This window comes from Anabas testudineus, chromosome 15 (assembly GCF_900324465.2).
Source record: "Anabas testudineus chromosome 15, fAnaTes1.2, whole genome shotgun sequence".
NCBI lineage: Eukaryota > Metazoa > Chordata > Actinopteri > Anabantiformes > Anabantidae > Anabas > Anabas testudineus.
Window position 1 is genome coordinate 19,746,645 of NC_046624.1, and position 13,571 is coordinate 19,760,215.

General features: G+C 41.0%; 1 protein-coding gene across 2 annotated transcripts in view; it reads right to left on the bottom strand.

The window, feature by feature from the left end:
- The window catches only part of atrnl1a (attractin-like 1a), a 181,647-nt gene that overhangs the window by 129,684 nt on the left and 38,392 nt on the right, over positions 1-13,571 (bottom strand). Inside the window, exons 12-17 of one of the 2 annotated variants that reach the window (XM_026356595.1) lie at positions 9,654-9,738; positions 8,460-8,671; positions 7,720-7,838; positions 7,009-7,125; positions 5,947-6,079; positions 2,368-2,555 (exon numbers count right to left, since the gene is read on the bottom strand). In XM_026356595.1, coding sequence (XP_026212380.1) covers positions 2,368-2,555; positions 5,947-6,079; positions 7,009-7,125; positions 7,720-7,838; positions 8,460-8,671; positions 9,654-9,738 — 854 coding nt within the window. The remainder of the gene's footprint in view (positions 1-2,367; positions 2,556-5,946; positions 6,080-7,008; positions 7,126-7,719; positions 7,839-8,459; positions 8,672-9,653; positions 9,739-13,571) is intronic. The other variant, XM_026356592.1, reaches the window with a different exon arrangement.

Below are 13,571 nucleotides of genomic sequence, written 5' to 3' on the forward strand. Positions count from 1 at the left end.
AGAGAGACCCGTCAGTGTGGAACTGTTGACATCTTTTAGCAAGACACACCCCTTTCACCCTTTTCTTCTTTATAATACAGTAAACTATATACACAAACTCAGTGCAGTACTTCACAGGTGAGGACAACCTAAGAAAAATCACAAATGCAGACAACAACCAATTTTTAGGCCACACATGGTGGCACCCACTTCAAACTATCCTTTCAGTAACAGAAACCCAACAGAAAAATGGGGAGAAAACACAAATGAGCTGCTGATTTATGCTGTAGGCACCAGAACAAAATATAAAACACCAATAAGGAAAATTAAATCTAATATATGTCTGCTGCTACTCTACAATGAGTAGAAATAATGAGGCCTAATTGTTTGCAGTTCAGTTGCGCACTGTGACAGTGGCCCAGAAACTGTGTGGGGGGGTGCAACACAGGAACAATAGCAACACAATATTACTAGAATTAACAGCTCAGCTGGAGCGGAGTCCACATACCATTGTGAAGCAGCTAAGAAGTAGTCTCCCTTTGCCAACAGACACAATGTGCTTTACATGAAAGCAGCTTCTAAATCCAACCTTCTTCAAATGACTGTAATTGTTATAAAAGCACTTTAGATTCCCTCATTGAGGCAAGATTTTCAAAAGGGACTTTAATTATAGCAGCTGATTGAAGTGTAATCCAGTGAACATTTGAATAATTTGCTGTCAAAACAAGTGTGATATGTTTAATAATAGCACATAATCATTATGAAAGACTGTTTTATTATTTAAGTACTGTCCCACAGCTATGATTTATTCCATAAAAACATGTAAATGACTACTGATTTTAGGATCACAAACTGTTTGTGAAATGTCTGAGTATCTATGCCTGCACATGCACACTGATCAAATGCTAGTCAGCATCTCTGTTTGAAATTTCTTTGCAGTCTTGAAGAAGAAATAATTGCATTTTTGTGCAGAAAGTAATTTCATGCTCCAGGTATGAAGTTTCTTAGAGTGGAATGACAACAGAAATGATATAGAATCATCACCTATAGGCTTCAAAGGTAGCTTTAGCTTGATGTTAAAAACTAGACAACTTTCTACCAGAGAGAAGAAGACAATTAAGCACAGGTTTTATCAATGAACAGTTAAAATATTTGTCCACGTTTCTTCTGATGCTGCACATTTATCAAAACGTCCGTGTGTGGTCAAACATGTCAGGTTCTCAAATGACATTTTCACAATAAACACTACATGTAAGGCATTTGTGAGAGGTGATCCATTCAGCTGGTGTTTGACAAACGACTCACTTAAAAGCAGCCATTCAAAAAACATTCCCATCCTGTCTGCCAGTGGTTATTCCAGACATCTGGGTTCACAATGAGGAGAGATGATGAAACTAATCTTTGCAAACCCTGGTGGGCTAAGATAAAATACAAATCCTCAAAAATACACTGGTGAGAAATTTCTCTCTTCTGTACCTGGTGATATCAAAACTCTTTAACAGATTTAAACTTCACTATTAGGCCATGTGAAGTGTGTGTTTTTCCCTCAACATCTGAGTTATGATTTTAATATCATGCAAGTGTTGCTGTCAAAGGAAAGTGACAAGATTGGCTGCTGGGTTTTGGTGCTGGTGGGCACAGCACACAGCTGGGTTCTTTTATGGATTAATTATTCTTACACACTCGTTAAATACCTCAGTTTCTCTGATTTATGATCAGAGCACACATTCATTGGCGTCTAGCAAGAAATAACTTTATATTTATGAGGTTAAGGTAACACGTTGTATGGCATCTTTCAATAAATCATGTCACTGGAGGAGTATGATGTATATTATTTCATAATAAACTATGGGAAACTGTATATCAGTCCAGTTGTCCACATTAATCAGCTAGACGTTACCTCATTGTCTACAGTAAAGCTACAATTACATTCAAATGCAGCAATTTAATTACACTATATCTATGTATATGGTGTTGCCGCAATGTAATGTGCATGGAAAATCATTTGTATGCGATTCTTTACTTATAATGCAGCCTGATAAAATAATATATATAATATAAAAATAATTGAGCCCCAGCCTATCCTTAAGCAGTTAAGTAAATTAAGAATTCATATATGAAACTCCCATAACGTTTTCACAGACTGTCTCCTTGTTGGGCTGCAGACTGAGGAGTGCTTTTTGTTCACTCATCAGTGTAAAGGATACTCTAGTATGTTTTTTACCCATTTTAAGCTGATTAACATCATTTTATCAAACATGTTTGAAGTTCGGCCTTAGGAACTTCATGAGGCATAAAAGCCACACTGTAAAGTAATGAATGCATTCACCAGCTGAACGGCTTCTTGTCGTTTGACCTTCTTTTGTCATTTCTTTTTACACCACCTACCTTGTCTTGCAGCTGGTATTTTTGCAGTTCCTCCAGAACATAATTGACTTGTTTGTCTGTGAGCAGAGAGGCGATATTTCCTCCCAGGTTCTTGCAGTAGTGCTGGGCATTATCATAGCTCTCTCTGCTGGAGTTGATCCTCAGACAGGCTTCCCCCACATGGCTCCAGCCCTCTCCACACAGCTGACCTGCACAAAAACACACGCTAATTGGTTTTATTCCTTGATATAAGCATGATTTTTGTTTCTTATGTTTGTACTAGCTTAATTCTTTACTTTGCAGCTTCAAAATACTGTATCTGTTAGCAGGCATTCTTCAAATACATTAAAACATCCATCAGCGTCCACCAACCACACAGCATGTTGGAGATAACAACATGTTTAGCTGTAAAAAGGGTTGTTAAGAACATGAACACCTAGGGAAGCATTCAATAAAGTATTCATTATTAGAAACTCAAAGCTAAAATGAGAAATGCTAATATTAGCATGTCACTGTTTGGCTTTAACATCACTGTATTACAAGCTAATCATTAGCATTTTAGCTCTTCCATTCTCACGTTTAATTTCTAAAGTCGTTATGAACAGTGTGATCGTTATAATTACAGTTAAGATGCCAGTGTTTGTTTTGTAATATTTAGTATGTTATCAAATAGCATGTTAACATGATAATGTTCGGTTGGTAACAGTTAGCTTGTTATCAAGTTATCATGGGGTTAGGGTTAGGGTTAGTTCGTTAATCAACAGGCTAAAAGAAGCAGCAAACATTTCCAGAAAGTCCGTTCACGTTACTGTCGTTACAATACAGACGAACATCCAGCGGATAAGAGATCAGGACGGAGGCTAATGAGGAGCTACAGGTGTGGAGGTGGGCGGGGCTACAGGTGTGGAGGTGGGCGGGGCTACAGGTGTGGAGGTGGGCGGAGCTACAGGTGTGGAGGTGGGCGGGGCTACAGGTGTGGAGGTGGGCGGGGCTACAGGTGTTTGGGTGGGCGGGTGGGGCGGCGCCTCAGGCGGCTGAGGAAAGGTGAAGAAAATGTTCTCTGTCTCTCTCTATCATTTGATGGCCTGGAGAGTGGACTGTGCTGTCAGAATCAACAGAAACATTTGTTCTTGTGAACGTTTTATCTCACTGGACTGAATTTAGAGGCTTGTGTAATTGTAGATTTACGTTATTTAGCATCATAGCGCTGCATTTCTGCAAAGAAGTTAGAAATATGTTACACATGGGATGAAGAAAAGTAATTATCTGTTGCAATAGAGGCTGAGTGAGAGTAGTCGTCTATAAAACATCCATAAAACACACACATTGTTCTTATCAGGGTCACTCGGTAGCATCTTGTGGGAGACTATAATAGTAGAGAGACTGTTCAATTAGCCAGGATGAAAGGAATGAAAAAGTAATTCTACTTCCACTACACCACTGTTTATTCTGGATTCCAGGACTGATTACATTGACAGCCTCGTAATGGCTTCCATCACCAACCTTTTCATGCTACAGGAAAGAAAATACTCATTTCATTCTTTATTTTTTTCCTCAAGCAAAATAAATAATTAACCAAAACTAGGGGAGAGAGGCAGACTAAAGGGGTAAAAAAGAGGAGTACAAAAATAAATAGAGTAGGTTACCGTCTTTGTGTAAAAGCAGAGATAAACATGTCAGACCATTTAGGATAATTAGTCATAACATGCTGTCTAAAGGAAAGGCCACAGCTGCCATGATGGTGGTAGTTAGTTCCCACTACTTCAGTTCATCTCATCCAAAATGTTACTGCAAATGTATTTTCAGATAAAATCACCGAACATAGCCCACACAGAAGCTTGTCTTGCCTTGTCACATTAATGGACTCAGAAATGCACACAATGACATACTAATTTCATTTGTGCGGCCTACTGAAAGGCTCTGTTCTAGATGGCACCATTAATTCCCATTTACGCATACACAGACTGGGGAAGAGACAGTGTGTTCTCATTTTGAACTGAAATACAGGAGGATTCTAGCACCAGCTGTCAAAACTCAAAACACTTCTCAGTGCAACCTGGTCAAGTAAACAGATATTGAACTGTATGCAGTCATTAATAAACTACTGTACTTTGTTGTGTGGTAGTATATTTTAGAAAATCTGAGAATAAGGGCCTTCTTGGTGCACATGCTAAAAAGAAATATCAAAGTTTTGTGGCCACTGCACTATTTCTTTGACACATATTTATATATGTGCCCAGTATTTGTATAATAAACAAACCAGTATGAATTATTCAAGTCTCCAAAGATAATACAGTATGCAAGGCTCATGGCAGCACTTGGGAGCCCCCCTGCTGAACACGAAAACAGAAATGGGACATCGTAAAATCTACATTTGCATTAGAGTTGCAAAGCTGCAAGGTTGGATGCTGGACCAAGGCCAAACGTTGCCCCTGACAGGGAGATCAACGAGCTGGACAGTGAGTCAACAAGCAAGTCTGGGGTTTAATCTGAATACATAATGCAATTCGAACAACAGAGCTCAGATTCAGATCAAACTGCTTGGACTTCATTCGATTCAATATCAACAGCTAATAGCAAACTGAAAATGAAATTGTGCCAACATGAAGGCTACAGAGCTTTTATGTGGGCAGAAGAAAAGGAGCAAACTAAATAACAACCTCTGCTTAAAGCTACTGCAAATTCCCAGTTCAAAACAGAACCGGCTAGCTAGCAGACCAGAACAGCATGACACACCGTGGAAAAGGATCATTCGTGGATTCAAAAAGGACAGGTATTACATCTGCCTTCAGCCATGGAGGCACCAAAGTCAAACTGAGAGCAGCTCTGGCCAAAGGCTCACAGCATAGTGTGTTCCAGTTACTCAACCGAGGATCCATATCCAGAACATCCAGTAAACACTTCTAATTGGCCTAATTCTCTTTGCAGCGGCGTGGAAAGCATAATTCAAAAGTGTGTGTTCATAACTGTATGCTAATCTTGTCTGTGGACATGCCTGCACGGACGTACAAGAGTGTTTATTTGTGAAGACCACTAAAAATATGCAGCTGCAGTGTGGGAACATGCAAACGCTTTGGAACTGAGAGTGTAGAGTAGAGTACTGTAAGTACAGCAGAAGACAGCCTCCCTTCAGCAGCTTTGAAAAATATTCATGAGTTATTCATATGATCACCACAAAGACTGAAGGCTGCACCGCCAATAATATAACAGTAACATAACAGCATTCACCTTAATGTCACTCATTTAGTCTAAACTATCAAAAGTGCCTTTATGAAACTACTGTTTATGCATGCACACGTTTACTAAAAGTGTGTATAGACCTTCAGGGTGTTGAAATAGTTGCTGCATAATGCCTCAGTCTGCCTCAGGAAGCAGCTTAGAAACCAGACCTATCTCTGGTTTTCCTAAGATTTCTTTAGAATCAAATGAGTTTCATGAATTTGCCCTTTAGAAATATCCTAAGCAACATTTTCAAAAGCATCTAGATGAAATGGAATCTCATTACAATTGTTTCACATCTGTTGCTGTGGATCAGGCCATTAGCAGGCTGGTGGACAGATCTTAGGAAAACGTGTTTGTTGTGTGGATGTGTGCCCTCACCAGGCAGCGCTTGACACTCCTGCTGCTGCGGATCCCACTGGCAGTTGGTGTCGAGAGAGCAGCTCCTGCAGTTGGCCAGTCTGAAACACTCCTGCTCCTCCCTGCGTTTACACCTGGACGAGTCTCTCACCGACTTCAAACACAAACACAGAACAATGTGAGTCCACCTGAACTTCATCAACTCTGTGGTCTATTATTGTTGGTGCAATAAACATAAAAAAAAACCCCAATGTGATGGTGAAGTGTGATGGTTGAAACAGAACAGCTAAACAGAACATGCAGAGTGAAAACCCGAATCAATAAGAGGGACACATTGTATTCAGATTTGACTAAACTTGGGTTTATGCAACATCCCCCACCTACACCTCAGCACTACTGATGTTTAACTTTTCAACTTAAAACCACATACAAAGCTTTTAACTTGAATCTTGAATCTTTAAAGAAGCTCTGGGACTCCTCCTCAGAACAGACGCCATAACATTTATTCCATTCAAACGTTTCCTGACTAAGTGATTACACCAGTTTTCATCTTCACCGCTGTGTTAGTGTGACTATATGATTTTGTCTTGTCATTTTTGCTCCCTTCCACATGGATTACACGTGTTTCTGACATATTACTTCACAAAAAGGAAGTTTGATCTGAAATTCTGTGGTCATGGGCCAAGAAATGAGTTCATATCGTTCCAATCTAGATTTTCTTACATTTTAATTTAGTCTTGATTCTTGACAATTTCAGTTATGTTCTCACAAAGTGCTGCACATTTCTCCCATTATGATTCCTGAATAGGTTTTATTAGATAGTGTTCATTTTAAGACATGCATGGTTTATCTTTGTCTGCTCAGCACAGCGGCAGTGTCATATGATCCTCTACAATATCTGTATTTTATTATTTACTCTACTTTTGAATGAAGTCTCTTTATGGCCTATGTAAATGTAAATTTTACTACAATTCGTCCCAATTTCCATTAAACCTCAAGGTCTGCTCTGGCCTGTGACCTCTGACCCTGATGCAACCTGACCTACATCCTAACAAGAAGTGTCAAGTGTCAAACAATACACACATGTCCCCTCCTTCTGGCTCCGTGCTTCCACAAGCTCAGCTGATGTTCAGACAACATGGATGGAGGGGGAGACAGAGACAGAGCACCGCCATGCTGCTGGGCCAGCTCCAGTGTCAGCTACACACACACACACACACACAGATTCATTTAAATCCAGCCGGGCAAACACAGACAGACAACATGCAGACACATGTGCACAAACACAAGTAAAGACAAAGAAAGCAAGGTAGGGAGTAAAATTAGAGAAAGACAGAAAACTAAATGAGCTAAAGGACCAAATCTCAATGATAAAACATACAAAGACAGTTGTAGTTATTCTTTATTATGCTGAAGAGGTTCAAAGATTCTGGGCTTAGATACGTTTTGGTTGTTTAAACTGTGTTATTGGACAGAAGAGCATGTGTGAGATCATTTGATTCTTTTGTGTCTTACCGTAAGTGAACAATCTGATGTTATTGATGATTTTTGTCACCAGTCTGTAACAATCTTAACCTTCTACCCACAGTAAACTCACCTTACACACAGAGAATGTGCTCTTTCTATTCTCCATTACCATTACTTTTTCCTACTGGTTAGGTCAATCTGACTATGTCTAACGCTTCAGTATCTTGTTTGTTCCATCAAACACTCTGGTATCGAAAGGTGTAATGAACATCCGGCCTCACGTGCCTCGGCCGGTTCCTGTTTTTCAGATACCCAGTAGAGACTCACCACGGTGCAGTTACTGGAGGCAGAGATGCACTTTCTGTTCTCACACCACTGACAGCCCCGGGTGTTGGCAGTGCAGCTCGCACAATCTGAGAACCGGAAACACTGCTCGTCTGTACTGTCTGGATCAGAGCAAAACACACACACACACACACACACACACACACACACACAATGGAACAGAAAAATATAATTTATGTTCACAGAGGGTTTGCATAAGAGTAAGGAGTTTCAAATATAGGCATTCGAATAATTATGTTATTGAAATTAATGGAAACCAGTGGCTGCACAGAATAACTAAGTGATTTGTAGTTCAAGTCATTTAAAGCTGTCAATCCACATGTACTGTTGCTATATTTGAAACTGTGAGAACAACCATTATCATAATTACTTTCTATTTAAACCTGCAGTGAGCTGCCTAAAACAGAATACCTGGAAAAGCTGCTGCAGCCACATCTGGCAGAAACAGATGAGGTGGAATGGGAGGGGGTTTGGACCAATCCTAATTACTTTAAAATGAGGTAATTGTTGCAGCATTAACCTTCTGTGCTCATAATTATGTTACGCAAACAAACTTCAGAAACCCAGTGCTTTAGAATAATATATATATAGAATAATAATTCTCAGGATGAATTCGATTCTGCTGTATATTTAGGGATAAATGTGTTGACATGACAGTGAAAATATTTAGGGACATTAAAAGTAACAGCCTCAGCTGTGCACAGGACTCTAGTGAAACCTACCGTGTTGTGCAGGGCAAAATGGAGGAGGAAGACTGTGCTCAGGGGACTTAAGCTCCCAGGGGACACATCTACTTTTGACCCAATGGCAGCGAACGCCTGGTCCAGCAGCAGCACACCGAGCTGGGTTAGAGAAGGCCTGGCAAGACGGAGGGGTGTAGGCCAGCACATCGTTCAGAAGGAGGCCCGAAAAACCTCCAAAGATGTACATGGAGCTGAGGATGACACAGAGACAGACATCATAATTCAACATATATGTTAAGTAAGTTTGACAAAATGGATGGATATAAAAAAAACATTTGTTGACGCTGAATTATAGAAGATCATAACTTTACTACTAAATACTAATTCAGTGTCAGAAAAAACGACTTGTATTAGATGATATTGCAGAGGCTCTACAGAACAATGTTTCGTCATGTCACCTACATTTAGACATTGTTCAAGAGATCAAGAAAAGAAAATCAGCACAAAATAACAAATAATAAACTCTGCAACTATGTGAATGAGTGTGGGGAAAGAAGGAGACATAGAGTAAAACATAGCTAAGGTATAAATATAGTTGTCAAAACTATGATGTAAATCCACAGTGTATCTGTGCACAGAGGGTGAAAAAGTTAGAGAGTGTGAAGCAGAAGAAACGCTCTCATACAGACATGAGGTGAAGTGGGGAGAGACACAGCCCAAGTTTCTCAACAGAAAGCTTCAGAGAAGTGACAGGAAAAGTGTAAACTAAATCTAAATATAACAGTGAGATGAAGAGATCAATCCATAAACTCCCAACACAACAACACCATAACCTGAGTGAAAGGGAAAGACAGAGAAGACTGTCGACAACAGAGAGCGTCAGTGCTTCCGCAACGTAGAGGACACTGCAGGAAGACATCAAGGATACGGAAACATGCAGCCTACCGAGGAATAATGCATTGTGAGCAGATGGGGTTCAATTGCATTAATGTAACAGAGTAGATTAGTGGATTTAGCAGTTCTGCCTGATTTCAGCATCAGTTTTAGAAAGTACACTGCTGAGCTGAACGACGCAGTAAACTATTGCAAATCCAGGTGTTGCTGGATTCAGATATAGATTTCTTTATATTCTTAGATGAAATTAAATGAAAGAAGACTTTAAATAGCCTGTTTTTCAGATTGAGTTTGGCATTGATGAATTTCAGTCAACTAGTACAGAAGGAAGGAACTCACCCATTGCTAACCACAGCAGAGTGTCCGAAGCGGTTGGCGTCTCGGTGCAGACCTGGTCTGGGGAGGACAGTCCACTCATCACAGGCTGTTAAACACACACACACACACACACACACACACACACACACACAAATACACACAGTTGTAAGTACCGTACTTCAGCTGTATGTGTTTATGCGAGTCAGTAAGGAACAGCGAAAGGCACGGCTAGTGTTCCCATTTAGGTCCAAATGTTTAATCTAGTGAGTCTTTCATACTAAAACAGGTTTACAACTATTACCCTTCAATCATTCAGATATTTATAACATCTAAACTTTTAGAATTGACATTAAAACTGAAGCTCAGTTTAACAGTATTTGAACTATGTACTGAAATATGACATTAACATGTGTTTAGTGTTCGGAAAGCAACAGTAAACTCATGAGCTCATGGCAGCCCAGTCAAGTTCTTCTCCAGCAAACTGGGGAAACCATCTCTTTTCAACCTGGCTGTGTGGATGGGGGAACTGTTACGCAGAAACAGGGGCTTCCCTGATCTGTTTCTGCAGAGTTCGAGGTGCACGTAGTCTAAACCCTGCAAAGCCGGCCCACATCCAAAATACACTACAGCAGTACACGTCAGAATAGACGGTCGGGACTCATCACTCTTTTACTTTAGTATTATTACTCCAGAACTAATTCATTCTATGCAAGATAAATGAGAACAAGAGCGTGGCCCACAGTTTAACTCCCTTCCCCAACTTTATCATGAGGAAGAAGAACTCATTATCCTAACCCTTTCATATCAAATGACTGTGATTTAGAGAAGATAGGGAAGATAATCCAGGAGATGACTTCATAAAACGCTTCATACCACCACATTCTGTCATAAAGAACTCTCTCTCTCCCTCCAAGTGTATTTTACTGTTTAGATTTTACAACTCTCTGATGTTTTAATGACCCCTACGTGCTCCCATCATCTTAATATGGAAATGACTGTGTGTGTGTGTGTGTGTGTGTGTGTGTGTTAGTGTAAATGTGCCATTTAGTCAGATGAGCCGTCCCTGAACGTAAACGGTGAGTCGATAGACTCGAGGACTCTGAGACACCAGGTTGCTAACAACCTCGTTAAGCCTGGTGCTAATTAGGAAAGTTTAGAGGAAGGGATGAGAAGGAGAGAATAGACGGAGAGGGGATGTTCTGATCAGCACACAGAGAAACCAGTTCATCACTAGCACGGGTCAAACGTCAGTGTTAACTAGAGTGACACCGAGCTGAAGCCTGTAAGACACTTAACAGATCCATCAGTAAGCTGTGCAAGATGGATTTATTTATATCACCAACAGAACTTCATTTATTTTAAGATTAACCACTATTATAATTAGACCAACTCTGAACAAATGGTTTTATTTAAGGCTAATAATAAAAATTCAATTTTACAACTGAAGATTTGTGATGTTTCAGCTGCGTCAGGTTTTTACTGATTAAATCTAGGTCTGGTCTTTCAGGTGAAATTTAAAAGAAAAGATTTTAAAAGGCATAGGGCAAAAGCACTTAAGAACATCTTTTACTGCAATTCTTATTGGTAAATAGTCATTTTAAAAACTTGCCCACAGTCTTTTCCTAACTTTAACTATACCATCTGCCACATTTCCATTGCTCATAATCTCGGGCAGACAGTCCAGTGTCAACATCCAGACTAATTATGGGTTTGTAGAAGTCAGTCTGGGGATTGGAATCTGTAAAATCCAAGTGGAATCTATTTCGAGATCTTACACAGACACAGATGTTCTGCCAGCTGCACTTTAATATAACCTACAAGTGTCTTTATCAAATTGGCGCCTCTGCTTCGGCACTGATCAGTCAGCAGGAGCTCCAGGTGTGCTATGCTATGTGACAAATACAATCCATTTGAGACACATGATGCAAAAACTTTCCACTTCTGGCACTTGGCACTCTGAGAACTAAAATAAGATTAGACACTGTTGCAAAACTGAAGTCATTTCCTTGAGAACAGTCTCAGTAATTTTGTCTTTGGAAGTCAAGCAACTTAACAGTCTTCCTATTTCAGAGTCATTTGGAAAAATATATATAGTCTGTTGCATTTATTCTAACAAAACAGTATATTATTAATTAAATAAAATGTTCTGTGAGCTGTATTTGAAATAGACCAGCATGATGGGAGATAACATATGATCTGTTTGAACAATAACTAAAGGTAAAAGAAAAATGAAAGAAAACCTAGTGTCTTTGGTGGGTGAGGTTATGTTGAAGGAATCTGGATTCATGGTCCAACCAATCAATCCATTATCCATTGGAACTACATTCATATCGGATCACTGATAATTCTACACGCAGCTTTCAACAACTGGCAAAGTTTGGTGCTGAAAAGATAAATGGGTGGAGTGGGTTTGGCAAGTTATTACTCTGCAGGTCCTACAGTTTAAATCCTGTTAAATCCAGGTAGTGTTTGCTTTTCTTAAACTCTAATGATCTTTAATTAAAAACATTGGCCCTGATGATAGAAGAAAAGGAGTTTACTTCACTAGATCCGGTGCAAAGGTCTGAATCTAAATTAAATGAAACAAAATCACGAGCACAGCTGAAGTGACTTTTGATTTGATCCTCACACCTTAGCCAACATTTTGTGACTGAAGTTTGTCCACCAAAGAACTACAGGCTCAACAGATACTTATCTGCCACACACACACACACACACACACACACACACACACACACCAACATAGATTTTAATTTCCTCTCAGGATATGAGAAAATCTGTGTTAATAATGCATGGTGGGGCAGAGAGAGAGGAATCACGAGTCTAGATCGAAGCGAGCAGGAGGGTCGGGCTGATTGGCAGTTTGATCTGATCTCAACTAATGGAGGGCTTGATGAAGAAAGGCGGGAGGAGGAGGAGGAGGAGGAGGAGGAGGAGGTTTGAACGGCAGCCACTGTCTGATTCTTCAATATATCACAGCATCCCAGCATCTCTCAAACAAGCTCCCAACCAGCCCTGGGCTTTTTTGTCTCTCAGTGAGCTGTGCCATGTACGTGCGTTTGCCAGGTGTGTGTTTGCGTTTGTTGGTGTGTCAAGCAGACAGTGTGTGTGGGTGTGTGCCTGTGGTGTGTCAAGTTGGAGAGGACCGCGTTTTTAATCAGAGTTCATTTTCCCCCCAAATCTAATTAGAAGTGTGAGGGTGGCAGGGTTGAGGGGAGGGGAGGAGGGGAGGATGACAGAGGGGGGACAGAGAGCTGGAGGGGGATAGGGTGAATTAAATCCAAATGAAAAGTGCCTTCCGTGTCGACCTGAATCTAATGTGTGGCAGCAGAAGAGCAAGAGAAGCTAATAATGCTGCGTGGCCCCTCCAAGGTTAGCACAGCAAAACAAAAACAAATTAGCGCTCGAAACCCCTCCACTCACAGCGAGCGAGGAGACGGGGAGGAACGGAGGAGTAAATGAAGATGGAACAAGGGAGGGAGAGAAGTGACTTCCACAGGTGGAACTAATTAATTATCTCCAGGAGAGGAGAGGAAAGATAGAGGAGAGGAGAGGAGAGGAGAGGAGAGGAGAGGAGAGAGGAGAGAGGGAGAGGAGAGGAGAGGAGAGGAGAGGAGAGGAGAGGAGAGAGAGGAGAGGAGAGGGAGGAGCGGAAGGAGAGGAGGGAGGAGGAGGGAGAGGAGAGGAGCGGAGAGAGAGGAGAGGAGGGAGAGGGGAGAGAGAGGGAGGAGAGGAGGGAGGGGAGGGGAGGAGCGGAGGGAAGAAGGCGGGAGAGAGGAGAGGAGGGAGAGGAGAGGGAGGGGAGAGGGCGAGGAGAGGAGAGAGGAGAGGAGAGGAGAGGAGAGGAGAGGAGAGGGTAGGAGAGGAGGGAGAGAGAGAGAGGAGGAAGAGGAAGAGAGAGAGGAGGGGAGAGGAGAGAGAGGAGAGGAGAGGAGAGGA